General features: G+C 41.1%; 1 protein-coding gene across 1 annotated transcript in view; it reads left to right on the top strand.

The window, feature by feature from the left end:
• The window catches only part of Hydin (HYDIN, axonemal central pair apparatus protein), a 433,520-nt gene that overhangs the window by 161,305 nt on the left and 246,206 nt on the right, over positions 1–26,009 (top strand). Inside the window, exons 14-19 of the mRNA XM_023709202.1 lie at positions 6,242–6,309; positions 12,794–13,035; positions 15,099–15,199; positions 17,555–17,690; positions 19,982–20,146; positions 21,507–21,659. Coding sequence (XP_023564970.1) covers positions 6,242–6,309; positions 12,794–13,035; positions 15,099–15,199; positions 17,555–17,690; positions 19,982–20,146; positions 21,507–21,659 — 865 coding nt within the window. The remainder of the gene's footprint in view (positions 1–6,241; positions 6,310–12,793; positions 13,036–15,098; positions 15,200–17,554; positions 17,691–19,981; positions 20,147–21,506; positions 21,660–26,009) is intronic.

The raw sequence follows: 26,009 nt of genomic DNA, 5'->3' as shown, positions 1-26,009 counted from the left end.
CTTTCTTGGTAGGAACACTTCAGGATAATGCAGTGTGTTAAATTTCCAGTATTTCCCTCATGGACACATGTTATTTACTATACTATAGATACAGAGACTATTTGGATAGTCTATTGTCTGGTTTCTCTAGATTTTAACCTTATAATCCAGTGATGATGCCCTTGTGGAAGTGAGCGCCCTCACTGAAACCCAAGCCCACTTATTTATAGCAAATTGCCGAACACTGCAATGAAACCTGAGTACTGAGATTTTAATTTAGAAGAAAAAATTCATACATTAACATCTTTTGTCTTAAAAAATAAGTAACAGTGGAGGCCTCTACTGTTACAAGAATTTGAACATGAGTTTCTAACTACTGTCCATATTTTAGGATGTTTGAAGAAAATAAATTATTACAGTAATACGTGAATAAAATAATCTTATCTAAACTGTTACCACAATTTTTTGTTGTTATCACAATTTTTCTAAACTTTTGTCTTCTATTATTTTTTAAGGAAATTCTTTTTTTTTTTTTTTTTTTTTTTTTGGTGGAACCAGGAATTGAACTCAGGCCCTTGCGCTTCCCAGGGAAGCACTTATTCCACTGAGCCATCTCCTGGGCCCCAGGAAATTCTTTTAAATTATCTTAATTACCTGTTTTTTTACAGAGATTCCACTTATAGTCAACCAAGAAGGAACACATGCTGATTTTTTTTTCCTTTTTTTATGTATTTGGTACAGGATCCCACTATGCAACTCAGACTCATAGTGATCCTCCTGTTTTCAGCCTCCCCAGCGCTGAGATTACAGGTGTGCACCACCACTCCTGGTCTATGTGCAGCTTTTATGTCAGAATTTTTTTCCTATTTTTTTCTGGTGCTGAGAATCACACTCAGGACTCTGCACTTGTCAGGCAGGTGCTTGTACCACTGAGCTATGTCCCCAGCCCAGAAGTATTTTATGGCAGTTCCAGCTGCTTCTGATAAATGAAGGTTATTAATAGCAGAGTTTAATCTCAGATTTTGAAAATAAGTTATTTGTACTACTGGGCAATTTTGATTGACGGTACTTAAAAAACAGTATCTTCAGAAAGGAAAGATTGTCTCTTCAGACCACATTGTTCTGACACTGTTTGGATTCTACAGCAACTCATTGGTAATTTTGATGGCAGTCCTTTCCTAACAGGGTCCTCCTGCATCTATAAGCTGAGCTATCTCTTGGGGCTTTGGAAAACATAGAAAAGAGACAGACACATATGGCCTCACAGATCCTAGGACATTTCATTGATCTATCTACTAGAAATGCAGAATCTCAAGCACAGCGGCCAGGGTTCAATCCCCAGCATGCTGTGCCAGCCCTGCCCCGAGGGACACGCTGAGACAGAGATTGAGACTCAGTGTGGTGGCATGTGCCTGTAATCCTAGCCCTTGGGAGGCTGAAAACAAGAGAATCACTACAAGTCTGATTCTACATAGTGAGACCCTGTACACCCTGTAGACCCTGTACTAAATACATTAAGAAAGAAAAGAAAAGAAAAGAAAAGAAAAGAAAAGAAAAGAAAAGAAAAGAAAAGAAAAGACAGGCAGAATCTCAAGTGTGGTTAAAAAATGATTCCTGGGGAAATAGCTCAGCGGCATAAGAGCCTGCCTGGCAAGCACAATACCGAGTTCAGTCCCCAGTAAAAAAAAAAAAAAAAGTAAACGTGATTGTGTTTTATTCTCAAACCCTGTCTAAGTGCCCCTGTTATGGACTGCTTGTATCCCCTCAAAATTCAGATGTTGAATTCTAATAGCCAAGGCCTCAGAATATAACTGTTGTAGAATATGGGGCCTTTCAATTGTTAATTAAGTTAAATTTATGTAGAATTTAATCCAATACGATGGCTGTCCATTTCAAGAAGAGGAGATTAGGACTCACACACACATAGAAAAAGCCCAGAGTGGACGTAGAGAAGGCCATCTACAAGCTGAGGAGGAGGCCCTCAGGAAAAACAGACAACCCTGTCAGCACCCACTCTTCCAACAACAGTAGAAGTACATTTCTGTTGTTAAGGTTTGAATCTATGGTACTTCGTTATGGCAGTCCTAGGAAACTGACGTAACTCCCAACAACAAAGGAGCATGAAGAGATGAGCCTCAAAGCTTCTGAAGCATGGCCGGGGGTAGCCTGTCACAATCATAAGTCTCAAAGCTTATCAGAGATCCTGCAAGACATTTACAGTCTTTTCCATAATATACCTGTGTTGGTTATTTTAAAATTTGTTTTCCAAGAGCCAGCCAAATAGCTCAGCAGATTAAAGTACCTGCTTAGGCAGTCGCAGAGGCCGGCGTTCGGTCCCCAGGCCTGCTCTGCCAGCCCCTCCCAGGGCACACTGAGATGGTGATTGAGACTGGGCATGGTGGCATGCACCTATAATCTCAGCATTTGGGAGGCTGTAAATAGGAAGATCACTACGGGTCCGATCTGCATACTGAGACCCTGTAGACCCTGTACTAAAAATACAAAAACAAAAATTGTTTTCCAAATATCTGAATAATATTGATTCCTCAGAAAGGTGCACTGTAATTACCCTAGCCCTGATTGACATCCTTCAGGTGTATGCATGGTGCAAGAAGAGTGGAAGCACAGCCTCAGTGCATGAACACCAGCATCCCCTTCCCCCATAACAATTCACCTATCATGACAGTTAGTTCCTCTGGGCCCTTGAGGCGCTTCATCAGCACTCGAATATCAGTTCTTAAAACTTTTGCATCAAGCTTCTTGGCTTCTTGGCATCAGGAAGTGTTACTTAGAATCGTAAGTATCTTCCACAATGCCTAGCACATAAGCAAGACTCTACGCAAAAGTGGGGAAGATAAAAGTGTAACATTATGCTTAAATGAACATGGAAGGTAATTAATGAATAAACCTTATGAATATGGACACAAAGATTCCTTAACAAAATAATAGCAAATCAAATCCAGCAATATATAAAAAATATTATGCACCATGCCCAAGTAGAATTTATCCCAAGAATGCAAGTTGGTTGAACATACAAAAATTAATCAGTGTAATAACACCATTAATGTCCTATATTAATCAAAGAAAAGCCCCACATGATCAGCTCAGTGAAAATAAAAAAGGCACTTGCCAAAATTCAACATTCTGTCATGATTTTAAAAGAAACAAATTCAACAAACTAAGAGGAAAATGGAATTTCTCCAATATAAATCGAAAACCTACATGTGAGAGCTAAAACTATAAAACAATTAGAGGAAAATACAGGCATAATTGTGTACAACCTTAGATTGTACAGTGAGTCTCAAATATGGCATTTAAGCACAATCAAAGGAAAATAAATAAATTAGACTTTATCAAAATGTATAATGCTTCAAAAGACACTGTCAAGAAAATAAAAAAGATTGCCTACAGAATAGGAGAAAGTATTTGAACCCCCATATATCTAATAAAGGAGATGTATCTACTCTACATGAAGAGCAGTTAAAACTCAATAATAAAAGATAAGTAGTTCAATTTAAGCATTATTCAAAGCTTCTAATAGGACATTTCTCAAAGAAAGATATAAAATAGTGAATGACGTGAAAACTCCTAACATCATGGCTCATCAAGGATATGAAAATCACAACCACAATGAGATAATCATTTACTCCCTTGGATGACTGTAATAAAATGGAAAATAGGGTTTAGTGAAAATATGAAAGAATCATAACAGTGATAAACTGGTGATGAAAGTGCAAAGTGTGGAAGCCACTTTTGAAAATAGTCTGATAACATCTCAAATGGGTACATAATAAGTTACCATATAATACAGCAATTTCACTCCTAGACCTATAGTCAAGGTAAATGAAAACAAACCTACACAGAAGCCTGTCTATGCGTGTTGATAGCGGCATCATTCACAGAAGCCAAAAATGTGGTATATTGATACAGTGGAATTTTATCTGGCCATAAAAATGAATGAAACAGAATGAAGCATGGATATATAACATCGTACAGTGAGCGAACATTGAAAATATGACAAGTGAAGGAAGCCAGTCATGAAAATCACACTTGACATGATTTCATGTATTAGAAATGTTCAGAATAGACAAATCCATGAAAATCAGTAGAGCAGTAGTTGCTTAAGTCTAGGGGTGAAAGATGGGACATAGAATTTCTTTTTGAGATGATTGAAATGTACTAAAACTAGAGTGATGTTTGCACATATGTGTGTTAATACAAAAACTACTGGTTTGTACACTAACTGAGTGGATTTGATCATACGTGAATTATGTCTCAATGAAGCTGTCATTTAAAATTTGTCCAGAAGCCTGTAAGATTGAATAGTTCTATAACTTCCTAGATGAATTTTTTTTTAAAGTCTCTATCCTCTTAAAGATTCCAAAGTACTAGTGCATATCACTAGCATTGTCTGACCAGGGTGGGATGTACCTGGGTTTTCCATTATGATGAATAGGATTTAGCATTCTCTCAGGTAACCTTAGACTAATGAGTGCTCCAGTTGCTCTGTGGTGCTGAGCTCTCTGATTCCATCTTCTGGACTTTAACATTTCCCCAAATTCCTATGACAGTCTTTTTTTATGTTCATTTCTCATCTCTTTCAACCTGAATGAAAGCCAGACTGTGGAAAGATGTGCACTGGGTTTTATCCCCCCGCAAAATCACCAGTTACTAAGAGAAATTGACCTGAATTTTCTTCTCCACTTCACTTCCGTTAAAGCTCAATGTTTCATGTGTCCAAAATGGTCTTAATATTTCAAACTATGAAAAGTAATTTGAAAACCTGGTATATATCACGAGTAAATGTCTAATTTTGAAGACTGACATGCACATATAATTTGTTCCTAGCTCTCCACACTAACACTTACATATTACTTTGTTAGAAAAACTTTTTTGGGCCCCAGAAATATCAAAGAAGTTAATATTGTGGATTATAGAATTTCATTTCTTACTTTTTTATTGCCAGGTATTTTATCCTCAATACCACTTTATTTTTGCTACTATGTCTTGAAACATCAGAACAAATATTATATTTTTGCTATTTCTATTCCTACAGTTACATGGCACAGTATTTTAAGTGGCTAGATAAATCACACTGTAAAATTAAAATAATATTTAGAATTGCTCATGAGCAATTTTATTCCCTCCCATTTTTTAAATTATTTTTAATGTATTTAGTACAGGGTCTACAGGGTCTCACTACATAGATTGGATTCACAGTGATTCTCCTGTTTTCAATTCCAAGCACTGAGATTAGAGGCGTGTGCCACCACTCCCAGTCTCAATGGCCATCTCAGCATGCCCCAGGGGCAGGGCTGATACAACACGCCAGGGGTTGAACCCTGGCCGCTGCATGCTGCCTAAGCAGACACTTTAGTCCACTGAGCTATCTGGTAGGCCTTTATTCCCTCCTATTTTTGCATATGTAATTTTATAAAATTCTAACTATATCATGAATGTATTTTGTATTCAACATGTTTCACTTAACATAGAATAATTTGATCAATCTCTTGCTTAGTCATTAAAATTATAATTATAAAACATTCCTGCATTGATCTATGGCAAAATCTTGACAGAAACTCTCCTAACAATCAAGAGAATGCCACTGTTAAAATGGTTGTGACCACATCTAAGTCCAGATGGTATCACTCAGTCACAGTTTTCTGTTATAAGTACCTTGAACAAATGGGATTTCTCTCTGGCTCTTTCAACTTCTGTACTGATTAAAGGACTCATTTGTGCTCTTTTGCTAGCTCCTTTCCTGCTTTTCCTTTCTTTTACATCGGAAGAAGTGTAAAAGAAGAAGAGAAACTGAGGCTAGGACAGGTGAAATGACTGACCACCACCACAGTGAAGTGGTGACAGGAAAGGAAATTCCAACAGTTTTACGAAAGCATGGGATGAGGATTAGTGGTGTCACTGGTAGTCTTTGATGTAACTGTGATTAGGGCTATAATTTTTAGTTTTAATGAGTTAATAATGACATAATCCAAGTTGCATCCAAGATAGCCTTGTTTCTACACCATTGGTTTAGTGATTGTTCTCTGCCTCTGCACTCTTTGCTGGGAGAAATGAGATTTCATCAGCATCATTTCCTAATACCCATTTGAGTCTTGAAAAACAGTTTTTAGAACTATTGTGACAGATACCGCATCGTTCCTATCTGACATCAAGTTAAGGTGTATAATGCTTACCCTCTTGCCAATTTCGGATCATTCCCTTGCATTCACTGGAGTCTCCCATTTTGCATTCCTACTTGCAGAGGCTGCGTCATTGGGCCTACCTTCCATTTTAATGTTCCTGCTCTGCACTTTGGCGATGTTTCTTATGGTGAGTAATTTTCCATATTCAATTTAGAAGTTGGATAGATTTTTTTTGTCTCTTCGTTGGAAAAAAGAAGGTTTATAACCATCTCTTACCATTTTTTAAATAGGTGACAGTCAAGAGGGCTGAGAATGTCCCTCCCCTCTCTGTGGCTGAGGCAGTTGAGTGTTGTTTCTTAGCTCATATGTGCAAGTGGTAGCCATGTCCCAGTCCCTAGGCACTGTCAGGCTGCCGCCATCTCCCTGCTTCCAGCAGCAAGACATAGCTCCTTGTGCTTCACTCTGCTACCGGAACACTCGACACTGTATTTAAATGCAGATTCTATTTGCCAGTCAGGCTTACAGTAGTCTCTTCACAAAGAGCTGTCGAATTTAAGGTAAGTTGAATGTGCTTTGGTTCAGGTGTTCCAGGACCCTAAGTTGAGGGCTATGCTATATTTTGTTGTTGTTGTTGTTGTCCTCTCACTTGCTAGCTTCCCTGAGCTGTGTCTTCCTATTTGAGCTTCCCTGCTAATAAAAATGACAGCAGCCTTAGCAGGAGCAGGAGCAAAAGCTCCATTTATTGGTTTTCTTGTGTTTTATCCACTACTAAGTGGATTACATGCAGTACTGTATTTAAACCTTTTAGCAATCCTATGTGGAGGTTCTACTTAATATCTTTAATTTAGAGGAGAAAGCCTAGAGCCAAGAGACAGTTAAACAACTTTCTAAGGTCACACAGCAGGAGCACAATTGGTATTTTACTTGGCAGCTCTCTAAATTCATGCCCAACAACAGGGAGGATGTTATTCCAAAACAGACAGAAAACTGTTCTTGGGTAATGTAAAAACCTTCAGTATAACAGTGGTTTAGGGTCTGCCAAGGTTTGATCTCACCCAACAGAATCTCATTCTTTAGTGTTTGTTAGGGAGAATTTAAACCTAACTTCATATCATATTTGATTAATTTTTTAACTTAAAAGTAATTTACCAATCCCCAATACCAAAAAGAAAAAGTAATTTACCTTTCTTTTACAAGGTGATAATGAAAAAATAGTTGAGAAGTTTCAGCTTCAATTCCTACTTCATAATTCTATTTTGTTTTATTACCTCACATCTGTCTTGCTCCATTTTGAGTAGATCCATCTACTTTGGGGAAAAATAGTTCTTTCTCCCTCTGTACATTAAAAGGCATGAGGTAGATACTGTAGAAAAATCTATATAAATGGAGTAGGATGCCTATTACTATAAGAAAACAGCAGGAGGGGTTTGTACAAATGAGCATGGTATACTTGAGTGATAGGCTCTTCTGAAGGAAAATAAAAGCAATCTTGGTCATCCAGTGGCCAGGGAAGAGAGCAGACTTTCTCTAGGGTGAATAGGATTGGTGCACGATGTGAAGTGCAGTTCTATACCCAAGGTGTTCTGCAAGTAGCAGACACTGAGTGAAAGGGGCGGTCTGGACAACTAATGCATGCCGGCAGCATGCTTTTCCCAGCATTTTCCCAGCTATGAAGCCCAGCACCAGAACATTCAGACCGTGTGCCCTGTATCACACTGCCCCAGAGAAGGGAAACAGCCTGAAGAAGCATCACAAGTCAGTTCCTCCAGGGTATCTCACGTTAACTCATGCTCTGTAATCTGGTGTATAGTTCAGCTCTAAAGTGTTCACACAAGCACTATATAATGATGGTATTATTGAGTCAAAAAAATATCTAAAACTTTCTTATATAGAATGTAGACAGAGAACTGCATCAAGACGCCTAGTATAGTGCATCTCAGTGAAATGTGGCAAAGAGGAAGCATATGCCGAGTCCTCAAAATGCTGCATTTTGTTTTTAAGTATTTATAATATCCAGTGAACATCAGTGACCATAAAAACACCAGTAAATACAAGGTCTTTGAAGCACAGCTGTGAATTTTTAAAGGGCTGCTTCTAATAAATAGTTAAAATTTACTTCAAGGTACGCCAGGTTGAGTGCAGGTCACTAGTGATTTCCAGGTACAATTTTAACAGTGGTGGGAGCAGCAGCCAGGCTGCTCGTGGATAAAGATACTCAAGGCAATCTGTGTCTGGCAGAGCGCAAGCGTTCTCTTAAATATACCTATGAAACAGATTTTGTTGATAACAAATTGCCATCACCAGCCAAAAGGCTGCTGTGGTGGTGTTCGAATTTAAAAATAAATACACTTATTCAAGATAGCTAATACGTTCCCTGTGCATGAGCCCGAGGAGCAGAATGACTGGGAGAGTCTTGGTGCAGCAGTGCAGGCTCCTCCCATCGCGTGCCCCCACGCCACACAGCTTGGAAACCAGCACGAGCCTAGAGACTGATGTGCGAAGTAGATAAACCAAGAGATCTGTGGACCAGTGTAGCTGAGATTGGAGTATTGTCTAGGCAGGAAGGAACTAAGTGCAGCTCAAAACATTGGATTTATGGGATCCTTCCAGCCTCCACCTTTGCCCTGCACTGAGCTCCCCAAGCCTTGGCAGTCAGGCATGAAACTTAACTCTCTATTAACAATTCACTGATATTGAGAAATCCATGTCGGACATAGGAAAGCAAGCAAAAGAGCTTAAAAATATGAAAATTAAGTAGGGAGAAATGACAAAGTAGATTCATTTAAAAGTTCAATAGAGTAGTTTTAAGAGAGGCAGTGAAAAATAGCTAAAAATTGTTATTTGGAAGGATGGGGGCTGAGAATTTTGAACTAAAGCAAAATTGTTGTCTTTACAGTGTATAGTCAGACAAAGTACATCCAAACATAGAAATATCGTAGTGAAACTCAAGAACATTGACACTAAACAGAAGGCCTTGAAAGCCACTAGAGAGCAAAATTATATGAAACAACTGCTTAGCAGCAGTTATCTATGGTAGCAGAAGTACCACAAGATAGTGCAGTGCACTTTTCAAATTAGTCGTGAGAAAATAATTGTTAGACTAGGATTCTGTCTAAGAATCGAGCTTCTGTGAGCACCTTTTTACTCAAAGTCCATCTCAAAACTTCACCGCAGGGACAGTTATTAGAAAGCTCTGAAGACTCTTATTGAAGAATTTTTCAGAGTAGTTTTTCTTCAAGCTGCAAAGGAGGAGAGATTCTGAGGGTTGGTTTTTAGAGAAGGCTACTTGAACTTAAAGATGAATTAGATTTTGACAATAGTTAATGTCTGAAGGAAACAAGGTTGGCTTAGGCTGATGGAAGGTTTGTAACCACGTGGATCTGTTAGTTATTATTTCATAAAGTAACCTAAATTGCAAAGAGACCTGAGCTGATCTGATGGACATCAGAACTAAAAGCAAAACCTTACCAAAGAACTCCAAGAGCCTCAGAGATCCTGGCCATAACACTATTTTTGTGCTCTGTTTTACCCAGAGATTGTGGATCATGAAATTCTAGATCAAAGGGTTAACATACTCTGAGATTCTTTGTAACTCTTCTAGTGCAAAGTGATACCCCCAGATAGGAAATTTATAGTCTGTAACTTCCTGGTCAGAGTTGTGTAATGATCTCTCTGTACAGGGAAGTTCAAGCCCACCTGAGGCATTTTCTGAGAGTTACAAGCACATATTCTGAATTATGGGATTTGGTACTGTCTGTCTCCCTTCTGGAAACCCATATCCCACATATACAATTTTCCTGGAATATGGTAGCAGGATGTAAGGTAGGAAGCAGCCACAGCCCAGCTGCAAAGGAGAGAGCTTCGTATTGACTCTTCAGAACCCATTTTATCTCTTCTTTGCTGGGGAATCCGTAGTATAACATTTTGTCAAATATCATCTTAGATTTAGGGGCATAGCTGTATGCCAGCTATCATGGAAGTGGCCAGAAGATTCCCATTACAGGCAATGTTTGCTTTCTAAATATGAGTCTAAATTTTATGTCTAAAATGGATTGGGTGTACAGTGTGTGTTTACTCGTCACACATTCTCAATTATTTCTATGAATAACTACAAAAGAGCCACCTGATTTGCATAATGATCTGCCAACACAGTTCCCTTTGCTTTATGAGACTTTCATTTTACTAGAAAAATTAGGAGCACATAATCTATTTAGATAAGGGTTCTTGAGTAGAGAGGTCACGTTCCAAATGATGTACCATCTTTTGAAAGAATTATACTGCTGATTTCTGCTTGTCTACAGAGTGGAGCAGTGGTTTTTTGTTTTGTTTCTTTTTTTCTTGTCCTATTTAATTTGTAATAACTTTTTTCTTTTTCTTTTTTACCAATTTTGTGTGCTTATATTTGGAAATCTGAACAACTCATTTGAAGACAACGTTATAGAATATAACAACCATTGTTGAATTCCTATTGTTTTGTTTGGTGAAGTTCTGTCTCGTTTCTAATGTTTTTGTTTTATTTTTTTTCATACTGTTTTGTACTCTTTAGATAATAAAAAAAGAATTTAAAAAATTATAAATATCTTTGCTTGTAGCCTTATGATCTTCAGCTGCTAATTTCTTCAAGAAGTCTTAGGGGCTTTTTATTTTTGTTGTTTATTTTTAGTACAAAGCCTCATTACACAGATCGGTCTTGTAATGATTCTCCTGTTTGCAGCCTCCCAAGCACTGGGATTACAGGTGCACACCACCACACCCAGCCTACTAGGGGCTTTTTAGGCCAGGTAAAAATATGTAAATTGAAAGAGCAATGACTCTTCTGAGAACCTTGTTCTTTCAATCATTATGTAAGTACTGGGAGAATTGTGCGTTGCCTCTGTGAATCCTTGAACATTATGCCGAGTCATATTGGTAATTATTCCAAGAAAAGGCAAGTAAATATTGACCTTTCATCTAATAGATACCAACTGAAGGGTACATAGAGGTCTGTAACATCAAACACTTCCTTTCACAATAGAACAGTACAACCAGGAATAACATTCACATTAATTGCCATTCAATCTTTTACTAATATCCCCTCCCCTTAGGCTTCTTGACAGGCAATATGAAGTATAGAGATAGTAATAGCAGGAATTGTTCTAGCTAGATTATAAATGGCTTTATTCTAATGAAAAGCTTGTGGCTTCAAGGAAGTGGTCTGAGTGATGCTTTTGGACATGTATCTGATTCTATGGGATCTATTTCTTGCAAAATATTTTAGTAGAAAATTTAACCCATAAGTGATCAAGTAAAGCAGGCTAAGACAGCTCAGTCTCAAGAACCATTATCAATTCAGGAAAGTAAAATATGATTGAGAAACTGACTTTTTAAGCAGTTCTTCTGGAATATCCAAAAATAACCTTTCAAGAGAAGGTTCTTCAAGAGACCAACTGTATATTATCACAGCAGGGTTCAAGGTAGAAGATAGGACTTACATCCAGTGGAAATAAGCACTTGTGTTACCTTATGGTTACAGGTAGTTTTTGTTTTGAAGATGGCTGCAGATACAGTGGTCACCTAGGGAATCCAAAATCAGACCTCAGTGTATTTTTTTCCTGGCAAAGATCCACCTCTCTCTCTTTCTCTCTCTCTCTCTCTCTCTCTCTCTCTCTCTCTCTCTCTCTCTCTCTGGTGGAACGGGGAATTGAACTCAGACCCTTGCGCTTGCCAGGGAAGTGTTTATTCCACAGAGCCATCTCCCCGGCCCATCCACATTTCTTAAGAAAGAAGCACAAGTTCGCATCATCTGCCCTGAGCTCAAGAGTCTCAGGTCCCGAACTGATTCTGTCATATCCAGACATTCTCTGAATCGTGCCAGAGCAAAATCATCCTGGCTTCTCCTCTCCCCATTGGCAGATAAAAACAGCAAGCATGAGATGGGCACACCTATAATCCCAGCACTCTGGGAGGCTGAGGCAAGAAAATCACCAAGATTGAGCCCAGCTTGAGCAACTTAGTGATATAATGAGTCTTTGTCTCAAAAAATAAAAAAGGGCTGGGGATGTAGCTCAGTAAAAACACAGGCCCTTGTGTGTGTGTGGGGGGGGTCAATTCTCAGCACTGAAAATAAAGACTAATCATGGTTCTGTGTAAAAAAAAAAAATCTGTATTTTATTTTTTAAATATATGCAAAGTACACTTATTCAAGACAACTAAATAAACTAATAATAAAGACTGCTTCTTTGGAAGGACCTAGGTAACAATCAAGGCAATTGTTTTATATCTTCTGTTTATCTTGATACATGGTAAATGCATTGCAAATATTCACTCAGTGAATGCATGAAATGCACGTGTTTGTGTGCTTGAAAACGATATTTAAAGCAATTTGGAGTTAAGTAGTGATAAGCTGTATTTATTTATTGATTTTAATGTATTTTGTATGGGATCTCACTACGCAACTCAGACTCATAGTGATCCTCCTGTTTTCAGCCTCCCCAGTGCTGGGATTACAGCTGTGTGCCACCACACACACAGTCTTGGTGGCCAGCTCAGCACCCCAGGGGTGGGGCCGGTGCTGCATGAGGTGCTGGGGATCTAACTCCAGTCCTATGCTTGCCTAAGCAGGTGCTCAGTCCACTGAATTATTTCGCCGGCCCGAGCTGTATTTATTTCTTGCCTCATGTTTTGTTTTCCAGGATTTCCTCATACCTTGATGTGTTCGCTCAATAATACATCTTTGGTCCCCATGACCTTCAATCTGCGCATCCCTAGAGATGGCTGTGGCCTGAAAAGCATCCCAAGTGGTGAGCAGGTTTCAAGTGACAGAAGACTGTCTGGGACCAGTGAAGAAATAGAAATGGACACAACAAAGCCAAAAGAATTCACCATCACTCCCAGCTGTGGCACCATTCGCTCCCAGAGCTTTGCTGCTATCAAGGTAAAGCACAGTGCACGGCCTTCGAGCACAGACAGCCCAGCAGCCACACCTGAAGCAGGTCTCCCTTCCCGTGCTTGTTGACTCCCATGGGGAAGTGGGCCTAGGAACACAGGCAACATGGGGAATCGGACACAGATACATTCGGTGAAAAAAGAAAATTCGCATGGGTCCCAGTGATTTCCATGAATCCAGATGCGATGCCTTTGCTGGAACAGCGGCTTCTAGGTCGTACCTAGTAGAACCAGTGCTCTCTACAGATAGTCCACATGTTGGTACCAACAGCAAACAGTAGAAGAACTCATTGATAATTGGATTCTTCTCTCCTTCAGACCTGGATCCTTCATAATCAATAAATATCCAGATTTATGCCAAAGGGGACACCCCACTTTTTCAGATGTACAGTACAAATCTGGGCCTCACCATGGGTGTCGCTGCAGTGTTTCTATCAATGCCTGGTTTTTAGATCCAAAGGAACAGCAGCAAGGCAGCTGCCGGTCCACCCCGATCCCCACCCCCACTCCGTGCTTGGTCCGAAATCCAGACGGTACAGGGCCTTGGTGTTGGCCTCCCTACGCCACCAGCAGAACTCCTTCACAGTTAACTGATAAGGTTTTTAACTGTCTTATCTCCCTTTTGCTTCTCCATACAGTGAGGTCTAGCAATATGAAAGGCTAACACACTGAAAGGATTTTATGCTTTCTGGGAAAAAGTAAGGCTTCCAGGGTAAGGTTGATGATTTTCTCTTGAGTGACAACCATGCAGTACTTAGTCTCGCTATCATGTTATTCCCCACATTTGCTTTAAATGTTTCTTGCCATTTCACCTCAAATCCACTCATCTTGACCTTTCTGAGCATTTTTGGCTCCCCCATGCGTTCTCCTCTACAAGCCCAATGAAGTTTGATGATAGCAGGATCATGACTTCTCCAGATCTCTGTGACCTTCCTTATGGAAAATGCTGCTGTAATGGAATTATTTTTTTGCCTGTTTTCTTAATAATGCTCAGCCATCGTGTTACCTATCTTTCCTTTTGCTTCTTCCAGGTAATGCATGGAGGCTGTAAAAGACGTAGCACAGTATCTCTCTAGCAGCCTTCTGCCAAAACTGTTCACCTTTCTTCCCTCCAGCCGCAGCTCGGCTACATAAATAAAGAGCTCCACTCTTGCTAGGGTTCTCTGCTTTTTGCCAAATCCAGCAAGGTGTCTTTCCAAGTCACTGGCTTCACCTTCACTTTCTTTTTCCTTTGTATTTGAAAAAGCTTTTTCCAAGCTTTGGTTTTCCCTCCTGGTCTGCACTTCAGCCAGGTCTGTGTGGACTCAAATTTGCATCCAGTGATTCCCTCTGCAACCAAAAAAATTTTAATTAGTACTTGATACATAATTTATAGATAGAAAAGCCTCAACTCATGCCAGAAGCTCTTTTCTACTTACAAGTATCTCTTCCAGTGCAGATCATTTTAAAGCAATTAAAAGTTGTAACAAGGCTCTCAAAGCCTAAATATAAAGTTTCAAAATAAAAACATTGGGGAAAATGTTTTGGTCAGATTTTGTCCTCAACGGACCTTTTCTTTGGAACATCCTGTTTTCTACTCTAATAATGGGAGGCAAGATTGATTAATTTTTATGCCATTTTCGGGAACTCACAGGATTATTTTCATTTATTTTGATTTAAGAGAAATTTTATTATAGTGTTTTTCATTACATTGGATTTTTATGATTTAGATAGTCCGGAGGTATAAGGAATAATTTCACCCACAGTAATTAAAGATCTTCTACATATTGCTCAACCTTCCTCGTCACTCCTGCCACCACTCCTGCCACCTTGGATGGGTATGGAGCTTCTTGAATAAAGCCACCTCAGGAATGAGCAAACCTGTCATACAAAAGCCTCTTGGTTTTCTAACCTGGCCTTTGAAGCCACTCAGCGTGCCCTGACCTGACAGTGTAACTTGTTGAACTGAAACAAGTGAAATGTCATACATACATAAAGGACCTGACTGCGCTCTCCTCTGTGTAGAGAGAGGGTGGCATTTAGAATAGCATCTTCTCACCTTCTCCTCTCCAGGTGACTTTATGCTCCAACACTGTGCAAAAATACGAACTGGCGCTGGTTGTGGACGTGGAGGGCGTTGGGGAAGAGGTGCTGGCTCTCCTGATCACGGCCAGGTATCACTCCCTTGCTTCCTCTCTTCCAGAGTCCCCTGAGCCCAGGACTGGGGTGTCAGCCAGTGAACACTGGTTTTGATCTGCCTTCCTGAGAAAGGAAACAGAATCTGATATTCAAAAGCACAAAGCTTTAGAACAACAGAAGTTTGCAAAGCACCTTTGCTGTAGATACAAAGGGTTGTATGTTTTGCATCAAAAATGGTGCTCTCTGATGGGTCTGACTTTCAAAGTCTGAAACAGAGAAAAAGGGTGTTAGCAGGAAGAAGTGGTGAGTTGCTGGTATTTTATTTTCTTTTTTCAATATAGAGCTGCAGAGTCATGCAGCAGGAAAGCACTGCTCTCGGTCCTACTGTGGAAGATTCATGTAGCCCCCATGTCCCTGCTCTGGGACACTGTCTCTGGGCCTTCAATCTCAGGCTGTGAGAGGCCTCGTAGGTGAAGTTTATTGCCTGCAATACAAATGCCTCAAAACTACCACCAACTCTCCATTTTAGGGGTACAGCAAGAGGCTCTGGAGTCAGAATCAAATCCTGCCTCAGCCATTGTTTGACTGGGTCTTCCTGGCCAGTTACCATCTTCTTGGGGATAGTGGCAGTGAGAAAGATGACGTCACCTACCAATGATAATATGACCCTACCTATGGGGCCACTCTCTCCTCAGAGCAAATGGTGTCCAGAGCTGGGACTGTGGATGAAAGTGCTGAGTATAGGAACGAGATACGATAACAGTAAAACTAATCATACTAATCCATTGGGCTTTAGAATTTAAGTCTCTCATGAATCTTGGAGAAATATTCCTTAAAGAGGGTGCAGATGGGATGGTCAGTGGGGAAAAATAGCTGGCATCATCCCATGTGTTACAAGAGTAGCTGGCACCAGGTAACAGCCCTAACAAACCCACTGTGCTGCTGCAATCTACTTAATAGTCCTTCAGAACTTAAACTATTTTTGTGATTAAAATCAGCAGAACGCTAATCTCAGACTTTCTGCATCTAAGTTGCCTGATAGGCTCGTCTCCCATGCCTTTTCTCTGCATCCTTATTCTGGATATTTTTCAGCCCCTTTGCCCGTAGCTATCAACAAGAAATACTAAATTTAAAAAGAAGGACTAAAGAAGCTAGAATTACCTACTAATGCAAGCTGTGAAACCCTAGTGAAATATCATAAACCCTTCCAGCCACCGGGTTTCAGGCAGCAAAGGATTGAAAGTCCTTGGGTCAAGTGACAACTTCCATTCTAGCTAAAAATGAACAGCATCTCATGCTCAGTCACACACTTTGGGCTTAAAGAATGGCGCTTTCATGTCCCTCCTTTCAATGTAACCTGCAGGAGCTGCCCGCTCTCAATAGAAGACCTGCCATTACAACTTGTACCCTAAAGAGACTCTGTCAGGAAGCCAGCAGTGCCAACTGGCCATGCCCTCCCCGCAGGTCACCTCCTCTCACTGAGCACTTGGGCTGTGACCTCAACACACGTTTTCTCCTGGATTCCCCATGACACTCTACAAAGCATTGGCAATGCCAACTTCAATGCCTAGACGGACCTTCGTTTTACCTGTGAGAGAAGGGGGACTCCATGGGGAAAAGCAGCGGGTTCTGAGTAGCACAGGTGACACTTAGTAAGGTCAGAATTGAACTGGGATCTGTCTTAATTCAAAAGCCAGTCATCACCATCATTACACTGTGTGCTGCGACAGTGACACAGAGCAGATTAGACACAGAGCTACAGACACAAAATAAAACCCAGGTCACCTAATAACAGACTAACTACAAACACAGGGCTTTGACTCCTCTCCCCACTATACACACGCTCCCTGCCTCTTCCCAGCCCCTCCATATCAGAAACACTTCACGGTGCCAGTTCTGGACTGGGCAGCTGCCAGAGCCTACTCACCCAAGACAGCTGGTCTGCATAGAAATTAGAATCATTACCATTATTTAGGTGATGTGAGCTGTTGCTAGTCCCAGAAGATTTTCTGACTCATGCAAAGTGTCACGGCTAGTTAGGACCCCATGCTGGTGGCATTGCCCTGTTTGACATGGTAACAGACCCACTACCCTAACAAACTTGCGCCATGGGGACCTTTGTCAAAAGAAGGCCAAGTTGAAAAATAATGGAGATGTTAGTCATTACCCACAAAAGACAGCTATTTAAAGAATTCTGCTTCTAGTCCTTTTTTATTAAAAAATAGTTGACTGAGGCTAAGAGAGCGATGACAGGAGAAAAGATCTGAAAATGATTAATGTAGTCATTAGAAAAAACTGCTATGTGACAGTTACAAATGTCCTTAAGACTGTGCATCTCTATATGCAAACAAGCTCTCATTTTGAATTATTCAATGGGCTTCTTTGAGCAGGTGTGTTGTACCTGCCATTCGACTAGTGAAGACCGACATGGACTTTGGGCTCTGCTTCCTGAAACACCCCTACGAGAAAACTATCGAGCTTGTCAATCATGACACCCTTCCAGGATGCTATGAGGTCCTGCCTCCGGTGAGTTGCTTTACCCTTCTTCTGGGTTCTTTTCTTCCATCAGAGGCCCTTGATGAGGAGGAGACATCCTTCTGAAGACTCATATTCCTAAACACGTGACCTTATGTAATTCTGATTTGTGACCCTCCAGTGAGCTGGGGATAAGGGTATGAAGCCACAGCTGGATTGCCATCTGCATAAGTGAGCAGCTGCAGGTATAAACAGTTGTTCATTTCCCAGGGAAAGTGCCCTTGATAAAGAAGAGAAAGTGTCAATTAAGCCTACGTACAGACGTGCACCTGCAAATAATTGCCCGGGGAATAAGCTATGAGTTTTAATTTTGCCCATGGCTACAACTTGATCAGCATCACCAATATATAGCAATGCAATATTTATAAATGGACTTCTTGGACCAGAAGGCTAGAGATAATGCTGGAAGAAAACAGAGGGATTATGTGTTAATGTCTTAATGAAATGTGTTTCTCCACATGCTACTACACTTGGCTAGTTGGGAAAATAAGCAGTTGACATACACATAAAAGATTCAAAGATCTATAGAGTAATCAAAGTTCACTAATTAAGTTATTAAGAACTCGTTTGAGTTTAAATTTCTGGCTATATAAGTATAATACTCTAATATAAGCTCATGTGAAAAGTCAGACGGGGTCATTGGCTTTACATTCAATATCAGTTAAACAAGCAGTAAGGTCACAAAACCAATACAGGTTTAGGCTGCATCAGAAAATGACAGCTCGAGGAAGGGATAGGCAGGCATAGGCCAAAACTCAGCCAGGATTTTATCTTCAAGTCCTGGCCCTGTACTTTCTAATAGGAACTGCTTTGCCTTGGGAGTAACAAAAATGTGTTTCATGTCGTCTGCGAATCCAAGTCACGAGAGAGGCCACGTCAGGTGTTTAATCCAGAACAGAGGAGACTTAGGGTAGGAGAGCTACCTCTTGCCAGCCAAAGGACTCTTCTGTGAAAGAGGAAATTGGGGTCAAGTGAAGCAGTTTCTGCACATCAGGGCTGAAAATAGGGTAGGACACTTGCTTTGGGAATAAAATGTAAAGGGGAGCCAATTACTCAATATCAAGATGTGATATTTTCATGTCATAGCCTAAGAAATTAAGATTAACTTAACAATCATAAAACATCAAGACCTGGATGGAGATAAGCTGAGTACTGCTAGGTTACTTTCGTCTCAGTCTCCCATGGGGCTCAGCAGAGCGCTCTGCACAGGGCGAGGCAGTAGTGTGACAAGGACATGTGAGGCCTGACCAGGCCCAAAAGGAGAATGAGGCGTTCCAGAATGGGAAGACCTGCACACTCAGTCTCCTGAGAAATGCAGGTCCTTAGAAGTATTTCTGGAGAGTTATTAAAACACGGCTGGGCTTGGTGGCGCATGCCTGTCATCCTAGAACTCAAGAGGCTGAGGCATGAGTTTCTCTGTAAATCTAGGGCCAGCTTGGAATACATAATAAGCCTAAATCACATAAAAAAATTGCCCCCACACACACACACACCAAACAAGGAGTTACACAAAATAATTTAATCATGGGATTTTTTAAAATGATTGTTGCATAAAACTAGTAATATGGGACAGAACAGGGTTGGGAGGACCACACATGAGTAAACCCTGGATGATGTTCCTTCCTTCCTTCATTATTTATGTTAAAAAAAAATACATATAAAGCACATTCATCAGGCCAGAGAGTGGGTACATGGGGAGGAGGTGCCAGGCCATGCCCTAAGAAGCTTCCAGTCCAGGAAGAAGGCGGCATGCAGATGGTCACTGTGCTGTCCAGAGCACTGTGGAGCAAAGGACTTCACGGGTCCCACAGCTAGTGGGGAGCCCAGAGGGGCATGCCGGGCAGGTTGCAGGGAACAGTATTTTAAGAAGGGGAGCCACAAGTGCACAGGGTTGGAGGTGGGACAGCATCATGTGCTCAGGAAGTGCTGGGAGCCTGGCCTCTCTCAGTGGGGTGTGGAGGGGTGCAGCAGTGGGGAGCAAATGCGAAGGTGTGGAGGGCCAGGTTAGGAAGTTGGCAGTGGAGGGCCGTCATCGTAAACCCATCTGTGTGGTGTCACTTCTGCATCTTGCGCTGGGAAGTCAAGAGTAGGAGCCTGATACATACTTCACTTCACCAGACCTCCTGTGGGCTGAGCTGAGGTGCTCCTCCACGCTGCCTTGCCTAGTCAAGGAGACATTTCTGAAGAACCACCTTGGGCTCAGGACAACAATTGGCTCAGAGTAACAGGCTCTCTGTCCTACCCACACACAGCTCACTTACCCCCGGCTTCTCTCTCTCCAGGTGTGTGAGGACCCACTGGCCATGCTCCTTTCCATCCCCTCGCCCTCCGGGGTCATCGCCCCCAACGGCACTGTGAGCATACCAGTAGCCCTGGAGACCCAGGTCACCGGAGAGCACAGGGCCACAATTTACGTCTCTGTCTTTGGAAGCCAGGACCCTCCTTTGGTGAGAGCCAGTTTCAGAATCACAGCTGAAATTGCTGTGCTCCTTACCAAGCCTTTTGAGCTTCTTCCATTAAGGCACACCCCAAATTTGCAGAGCTTCCAGTGGTCTGTAGTTACAGTTTTGTATTTTTACTCTGCAGTGGTAAAATACAAATATGGTATTACTTGGTGAATCTATTTGTGGAAACATCAGAGAGTAGTCACGTTTTATAGCAGTTGTTCCCAAGAAGCCTAACTCAAGCATCAGAAGCGCATGCACACATCCACACCCACACCCACACATACACACACACACACACACACACACACACACACACACCCCTATGTGACCCCTCTCCAGGGCCCAGGACATCTGTGTGTTTACCAAGCTTCTCCAGTTGTTCCCAGCATGAAGCTGGGCTTGTTAGCACTGAGTTTATCATCTGGAGGCTGTGAGATCTGTTTCATTCACTGCTCCTGCTGCTTTTCCTGTGCCTTGACTGTAGTAACCATAGCCCAGACCAACCTACTGTCGCTGTTCAGAGAAAGTTTCTGTGCAGGTCAGTAAGAGAGAGACATGGAAGGCTCTCTGCTACTCATGCTGAACTGGAGGATAAATCTTGACTCTTTGAGGAAGTTGCCCAACAGGCTATATGTCCTTAGATGTTTGGTTTACTTAAGAAATGGATGATATCAACCCCCATTTGTTTGAAATCATTCTGCTTGCTTACAGAGTATAATAAACTATGGTTTTGGTTTTATCTCTTCCATATAAGGTGCTATAGAACCTGACTTACAAAGCAGCGTCACAAAGCAAAACAACCCCCAAATATGCCCCTGCTCCAGAACCTCTGCTGGGCTCACTGTGACATTCCCATCCCTGCACAGAAGCAGCTCCCAAGAGGGTAACCACAGCTTTATGAAAGAAAAAGGCCCACCTTCTGAGGCGATCAGAGCACAGAGTGGCTTTGTGCAGTTGTCCTGCCTGGATATGCCACTACTAAAGTGAGAGAACTGAGACTAAAATCCGGCCACATCTAACTCTGAAGCACCTGCCCTTAAGTGCTTGTGAGGCCAAACTATTACATGGGACGCAGGGGGCCAAGACTTTGATTTTTTCTTTAGTACATAGCTTTGGGCTGACCCAGGGCAGCTGACCACCCTAGGGAAAGAATTCCTAGCTGAGGTCTCAGGTTTGACCCTATGAGCCCACCGCTGCATCTCTCCAACCATGGAGCATTCATGGGAGGGGCCATCAGTTCCCAGGACACCCTTTGATGCCCTGCGTTCTACTAAAGGGGTGGCTAGCACTTCTGTTTTCACTGGTTGTAAAGGCCAGCTCTTTTCAGCAGGTCCTGTTCTCTCTCTTGCATAAAACGTAGGTCTGTCACTTAAAGATCAGTGGACAAGGCCCAGTTATCTACGTGCATCCTACTCAAGTTGACTTTGGCAACATCTATGTCCTACAGGACTCTTCCAAGATTCTCAACCTTTCTAACCAGTCCTGCATTCCTGCCTTTTTTCGGGCACACATGGTGAGTAAGTTATGGGCCATCCTCACATGATGGAAACTACAGTTGCATAGTTAAACTGTTAAGCCACGTCCACCCCATCCTCAGCTCCCCTTTATTATAATCCTTTTGTGGTTTAAGAAATAAACTATGCATGTATTTTGGTAAACAAACATACTTCGTATAATCCCATGACAGGAAGATGTTTCACAGGAGACTAGACTCTGTAAAAACACTTCTTACATCTGTCTAACTGGAAGCACTTCCCTTAAATCGAATCTTTTAGGTTATAAATTTGTTAGTATGTTTACTCTATTTTTATTCTCACTTCCTTCTGAGAGTATCTTAAGGTGGTTTATGAATATGAATAAAATATAAGATAGTATTTGCTAAAAATGGCAATTAAAGAAGACATCAAGGCAAAGATATATACAAAAATAGATACATTTTAAATGCCTTGGTTTAATGTCTTTGTGTTTCATAAATCTCCATGTTTGTTTTATTTTTAAGTTTTATTTATTTTGCAGAAAAATAGAGATACTAGAGTAGGATGGGTGGTGGGTTTGTTGGGTAGAATTTAGGAATTTCTGACCAAATTGAAGTCAGAAATTGAAGGCATCTTTAGTCATAGAAATAGTTTTTAAAGTTAAATTTCTGACTCCAGTACTCTTCCTATTCCCAAATTACGGGCATTTGAATTCATGAGAGCAAACATTTAGGCTTAACATTTGTAAAATATTTCAGATGGCTTGACTATTACTGATTCTGTAAAAGTTACTGTCAGAAGAGATAGGATTGTGGATTCTCCTGTCCTGTGACAGCGCAGGCAGGAGGCACTGGTCCCAGTCAGCAACTATGTGTTGTTATTGGTAGTTCTTTTGCTACTTTTCCGTCCAGGATATGGCTTTCAGGAAGCCACTCTCGCAGGCTACAGGCACTTCCTGCACAGTCCTTGTCTTGTTCAGCCCAGCACCTTGTGGATGTTGTGCAAAGGATATTGTTTAACAGTGCTTAAAGAAAAGTCTCATAGAAAAAAATATAAATGGCAAATAATAATTATATGAAAAGATGTATAGCATCATGGTCATTCGAGAAATGCAAATTAGAACAACACTGAGGTTCCATCTCAGCCCAGAACAAATGGCTGTCACCATGAAGTCAACAAATAACAAATGCTGGAGGGGCTGGAGGGGAAAAGGAGCATTTCTCCACTGTTGGTGGGAGTGCAGGCTGGCACAACCACTATGGAGATCAGGGTGGAGAGTCCTCAGAAAACTAGGACTAGAGGTAAGCCAGCTATTGCCCTCCTGGGTATTTTTCCAGAAGAACTGAAAAGATCATATACCACAAGAATATATGTTCACCCATGTTTATGGCAGCACAATTGGTCATAGCTAAATGTTGGAAACAACATAAATGCCCATCAACTGAGGCAGGAGGAAAAAGATGTGGTATTTTTATACAATGGCGTATTACTGAGCTATAAGAAAAGATAATCTTGAGGCTTTATAGGTAAGTGGATGCAACTAGTGACCAGAGTCATAAGTGAAATAAATCAGACCTGCATGTGTAAACATCACATTGGCTACCTGGTATGAGAACCTGAGAAAGTAAATGAACTCTGAAAAGTATAATAGATGCTGTGAGAGGAAAAGAAACTGTTCAAAGGGAAGGAACTGGGATGTGGGAAAGGAAAAAAGAAAGAAGGGGAAATATATATTTACATATTTATATATAAATATATGTATTTATATATATTCTCTACATGTACTGAATAGCTAGAATAATTGTACTGCTGATTTTTACTGGCCTATTGAAAGGCATATTTAGCGCTTAAATTTTTTTCTTCTTTCTAATTTTTTGACCAATTTTTCAAGCATATATCTGGTTATCTGAACAACTAATTTGAGGAAAACAATATGTACTATAACAACCATTGTTGAATTCCTATCATTTTGTTTAGTGAAATTCTGTATCATTTCTAATGTTTTTTTTTTTTTTTTTTTTTTTTTTTTTTCTTTAAAAAAAGAAAGAAAGAAAGAAAAGTCTCATAGGACACTTTCCCTTGTCCTCACACAGTTATTCAGCAGATGCATTATTGAGTAGAAAACGCAAGGCACTGCTTAGGAGCTATTGCTTCCTGGCCTGGGGTAGAATGGACAGGAGACAAGGAAAGGCGTCTGTGTCCTTCCAGGCCCACTAGTGTGAGCGCCACAGAGACTGTGGATGGGCCCTCCACGGCATCTTACATGCACACACAGTGCCCTTCCCTGTCATTGTCAAGTATCTTCAGATTTCACCTGCTTTTAGTAACTTCTGGTGCATTTCAGAATCCTCTCTCTGTCTCCCTCTGGCTCTCTGTTTCTCTGTCTCTTTGTCTCTCTGTCTCTCTCTCACGCTCAGTGTGTATACTAAATGACCCAGTTGGCTTGTCAAAATGAGACCTTTTCTTTTTCACAAAGATTTCGCAATTCCATCTTTCATTTCCTTTATGTTTCCTTAAATCAGTGAGCTCCAGTTCCAAAGAGACAAATGTGATATAAATGATCTATTGTAGGATGTGTTTTTCCCTCCATCTGCTTTTGGAAAACCATCATTTATTGAGTTATAGCATAAAAGTAGTTTCAACTGTAGTTCGTGTCAGTGAAAATTAAACTCCTTTCATATTTCAGCTGGGATTTTGCTGTATTTCCTAACAAATATGTATTAACATTACAGAAGTTGAACTATGCTAACTTAGAAGCAAACTGGAGTGGAAAGAAACCAAAATATATTTTATCAAATTTCAACTCAGTGTGCAGTATCACACCTTCAAATTCATTCTTACAGAAGTTATCCAGCATTAGGAAAGAGTTTCAAGGGATAGTTGCCTATTCCCTAACTAAGCCTACTTCAACTCCAGGTTTTTCATATTCTTTTCTTTTCTTGATGGCTGCCCTGACATGAGAGGTATTGAAGTTTAGGGGTTTGCAAGGAGAACAGTGTAATACAAGACACTCAATTATAAGACTATTTTATAATAATCACCCAAAGAGTCATATATAAGAGTGCCAGAAATCTTTTCACACACTGAAGACCAAAAAATCCAGCTGAGAGTCTGTATCCCATGACAATGTCCTGCATGAGTCCAGCTGAAGACCTAGAGCCCATAACAATGCTTCCCAAGGGTCAAACTGGAGGCCAAGAGCCCACAACACCGCATGTAGGTCTGTTTCACAAATCTGTGCTGGGAAGGCCCAAAAGTCAGTGGTAGAAATTAGGAAGTGGGATAAGAAACTATAGAAGTGGGATAAAGGACCTGTGATAGGAAGGTGAGGGATCTGCACTAGAGCCAGGAAGCAGCGCTCAAAGTAAGAACTAGAACTCCCCTGACAAGTACCATAGCCATCCTTAGTGACAGTTTAGTCCTGAGCTCCTCCAATGACAGCCAAACTCCTATCAGGAAAGCCAACATGACAAGCTTCTCCAGGAGACTGAAGAATACATCATGTTCCCCTCCAGAGTCAGAAATTAATGCTCAAAGTAAGGACCAGAGTCCCCACCCAATCCAATGTGAACCATAGCTATTTCCGGTAACAGCAAGGCTCCAGCCTCCTTCAACAGGAACAGTTGAGTTCATCAGGAAAGCCTGCATGCCAAACTCCTCCAAGAGAAACAATAGCTCCAAGAGAAAACAATAGCTCCCGCCAACTTCCCTAACAACTACCCTTCTCCAGTTCTACCTCTTATGCTGCCACAAGCAACCCTCAGGTGGGCCTCCCACACCTAGCACCACACTAGTTCAGTTCGGCTAGGTGTTGCAAGTTGACCCCAGTTGTCAGTCCACCACAAGGGGTCATCTTCTATCCTCTCTTTGCTGCCAGTAAATGTCACCCCTCTCTAAATGCAGCTCCCACTGTCAACCTTCTGTTGCACTAAGCCTCCTGGATGGCCACACATCGTGGCCACCACTGTGATTAAATTCGCCCTTAGCAAGAAACATCTGTTTGACCCACTACTTTTATGGACTACTGGACTACATTGGGTTATTTTGCTGAATTCAAGTACCTACAATCTTTAGACAGATCTCAAGTATGAAAAGGTCCTTTAAAGACTTCTCCAAATACAGCTTCTCTAACTGCAGTGGAACACCCATCTCTGACAAAACAAAACAAAAAAGGGGGATATGTTGGGAGCCACAAAGCTAGAAAATCAATCTAATATGTGTAGGAGGGACTTGGCCCAGTGCCCAAGGCAAACAAGCTACCTCACTCCTGAGATGAACATCCTGTCTGGTTAAGGTTAGCTATCAGTTGCTAGGCAAGCTAATATCATGCATTACTAAATTCACAAAAGTGTAAATAAAGGACCATTTTGTTGTGGAAAGAAAAAAAA

Source organism: Octodon degus, unplaced genomic scaffold (assembly GCF_000260255.1).
Source record: "Octodon degus isolate 3935 unplaced genomic scaffold, OctDeg1.0 scaffold00011, whole genome shotgun sequence".
Classification (NCBI taxonomy): Eukaryota; Metazoa; Chordata; class Mammalia; order Rodentia; family Octodontidae; genus Octodon; species Octodon degus.
The sequence above is the reverse complement of the archived record's forward strand: the minus strand, read 5'-3'. Positions and strand labels throughout refer to the sequence as shown.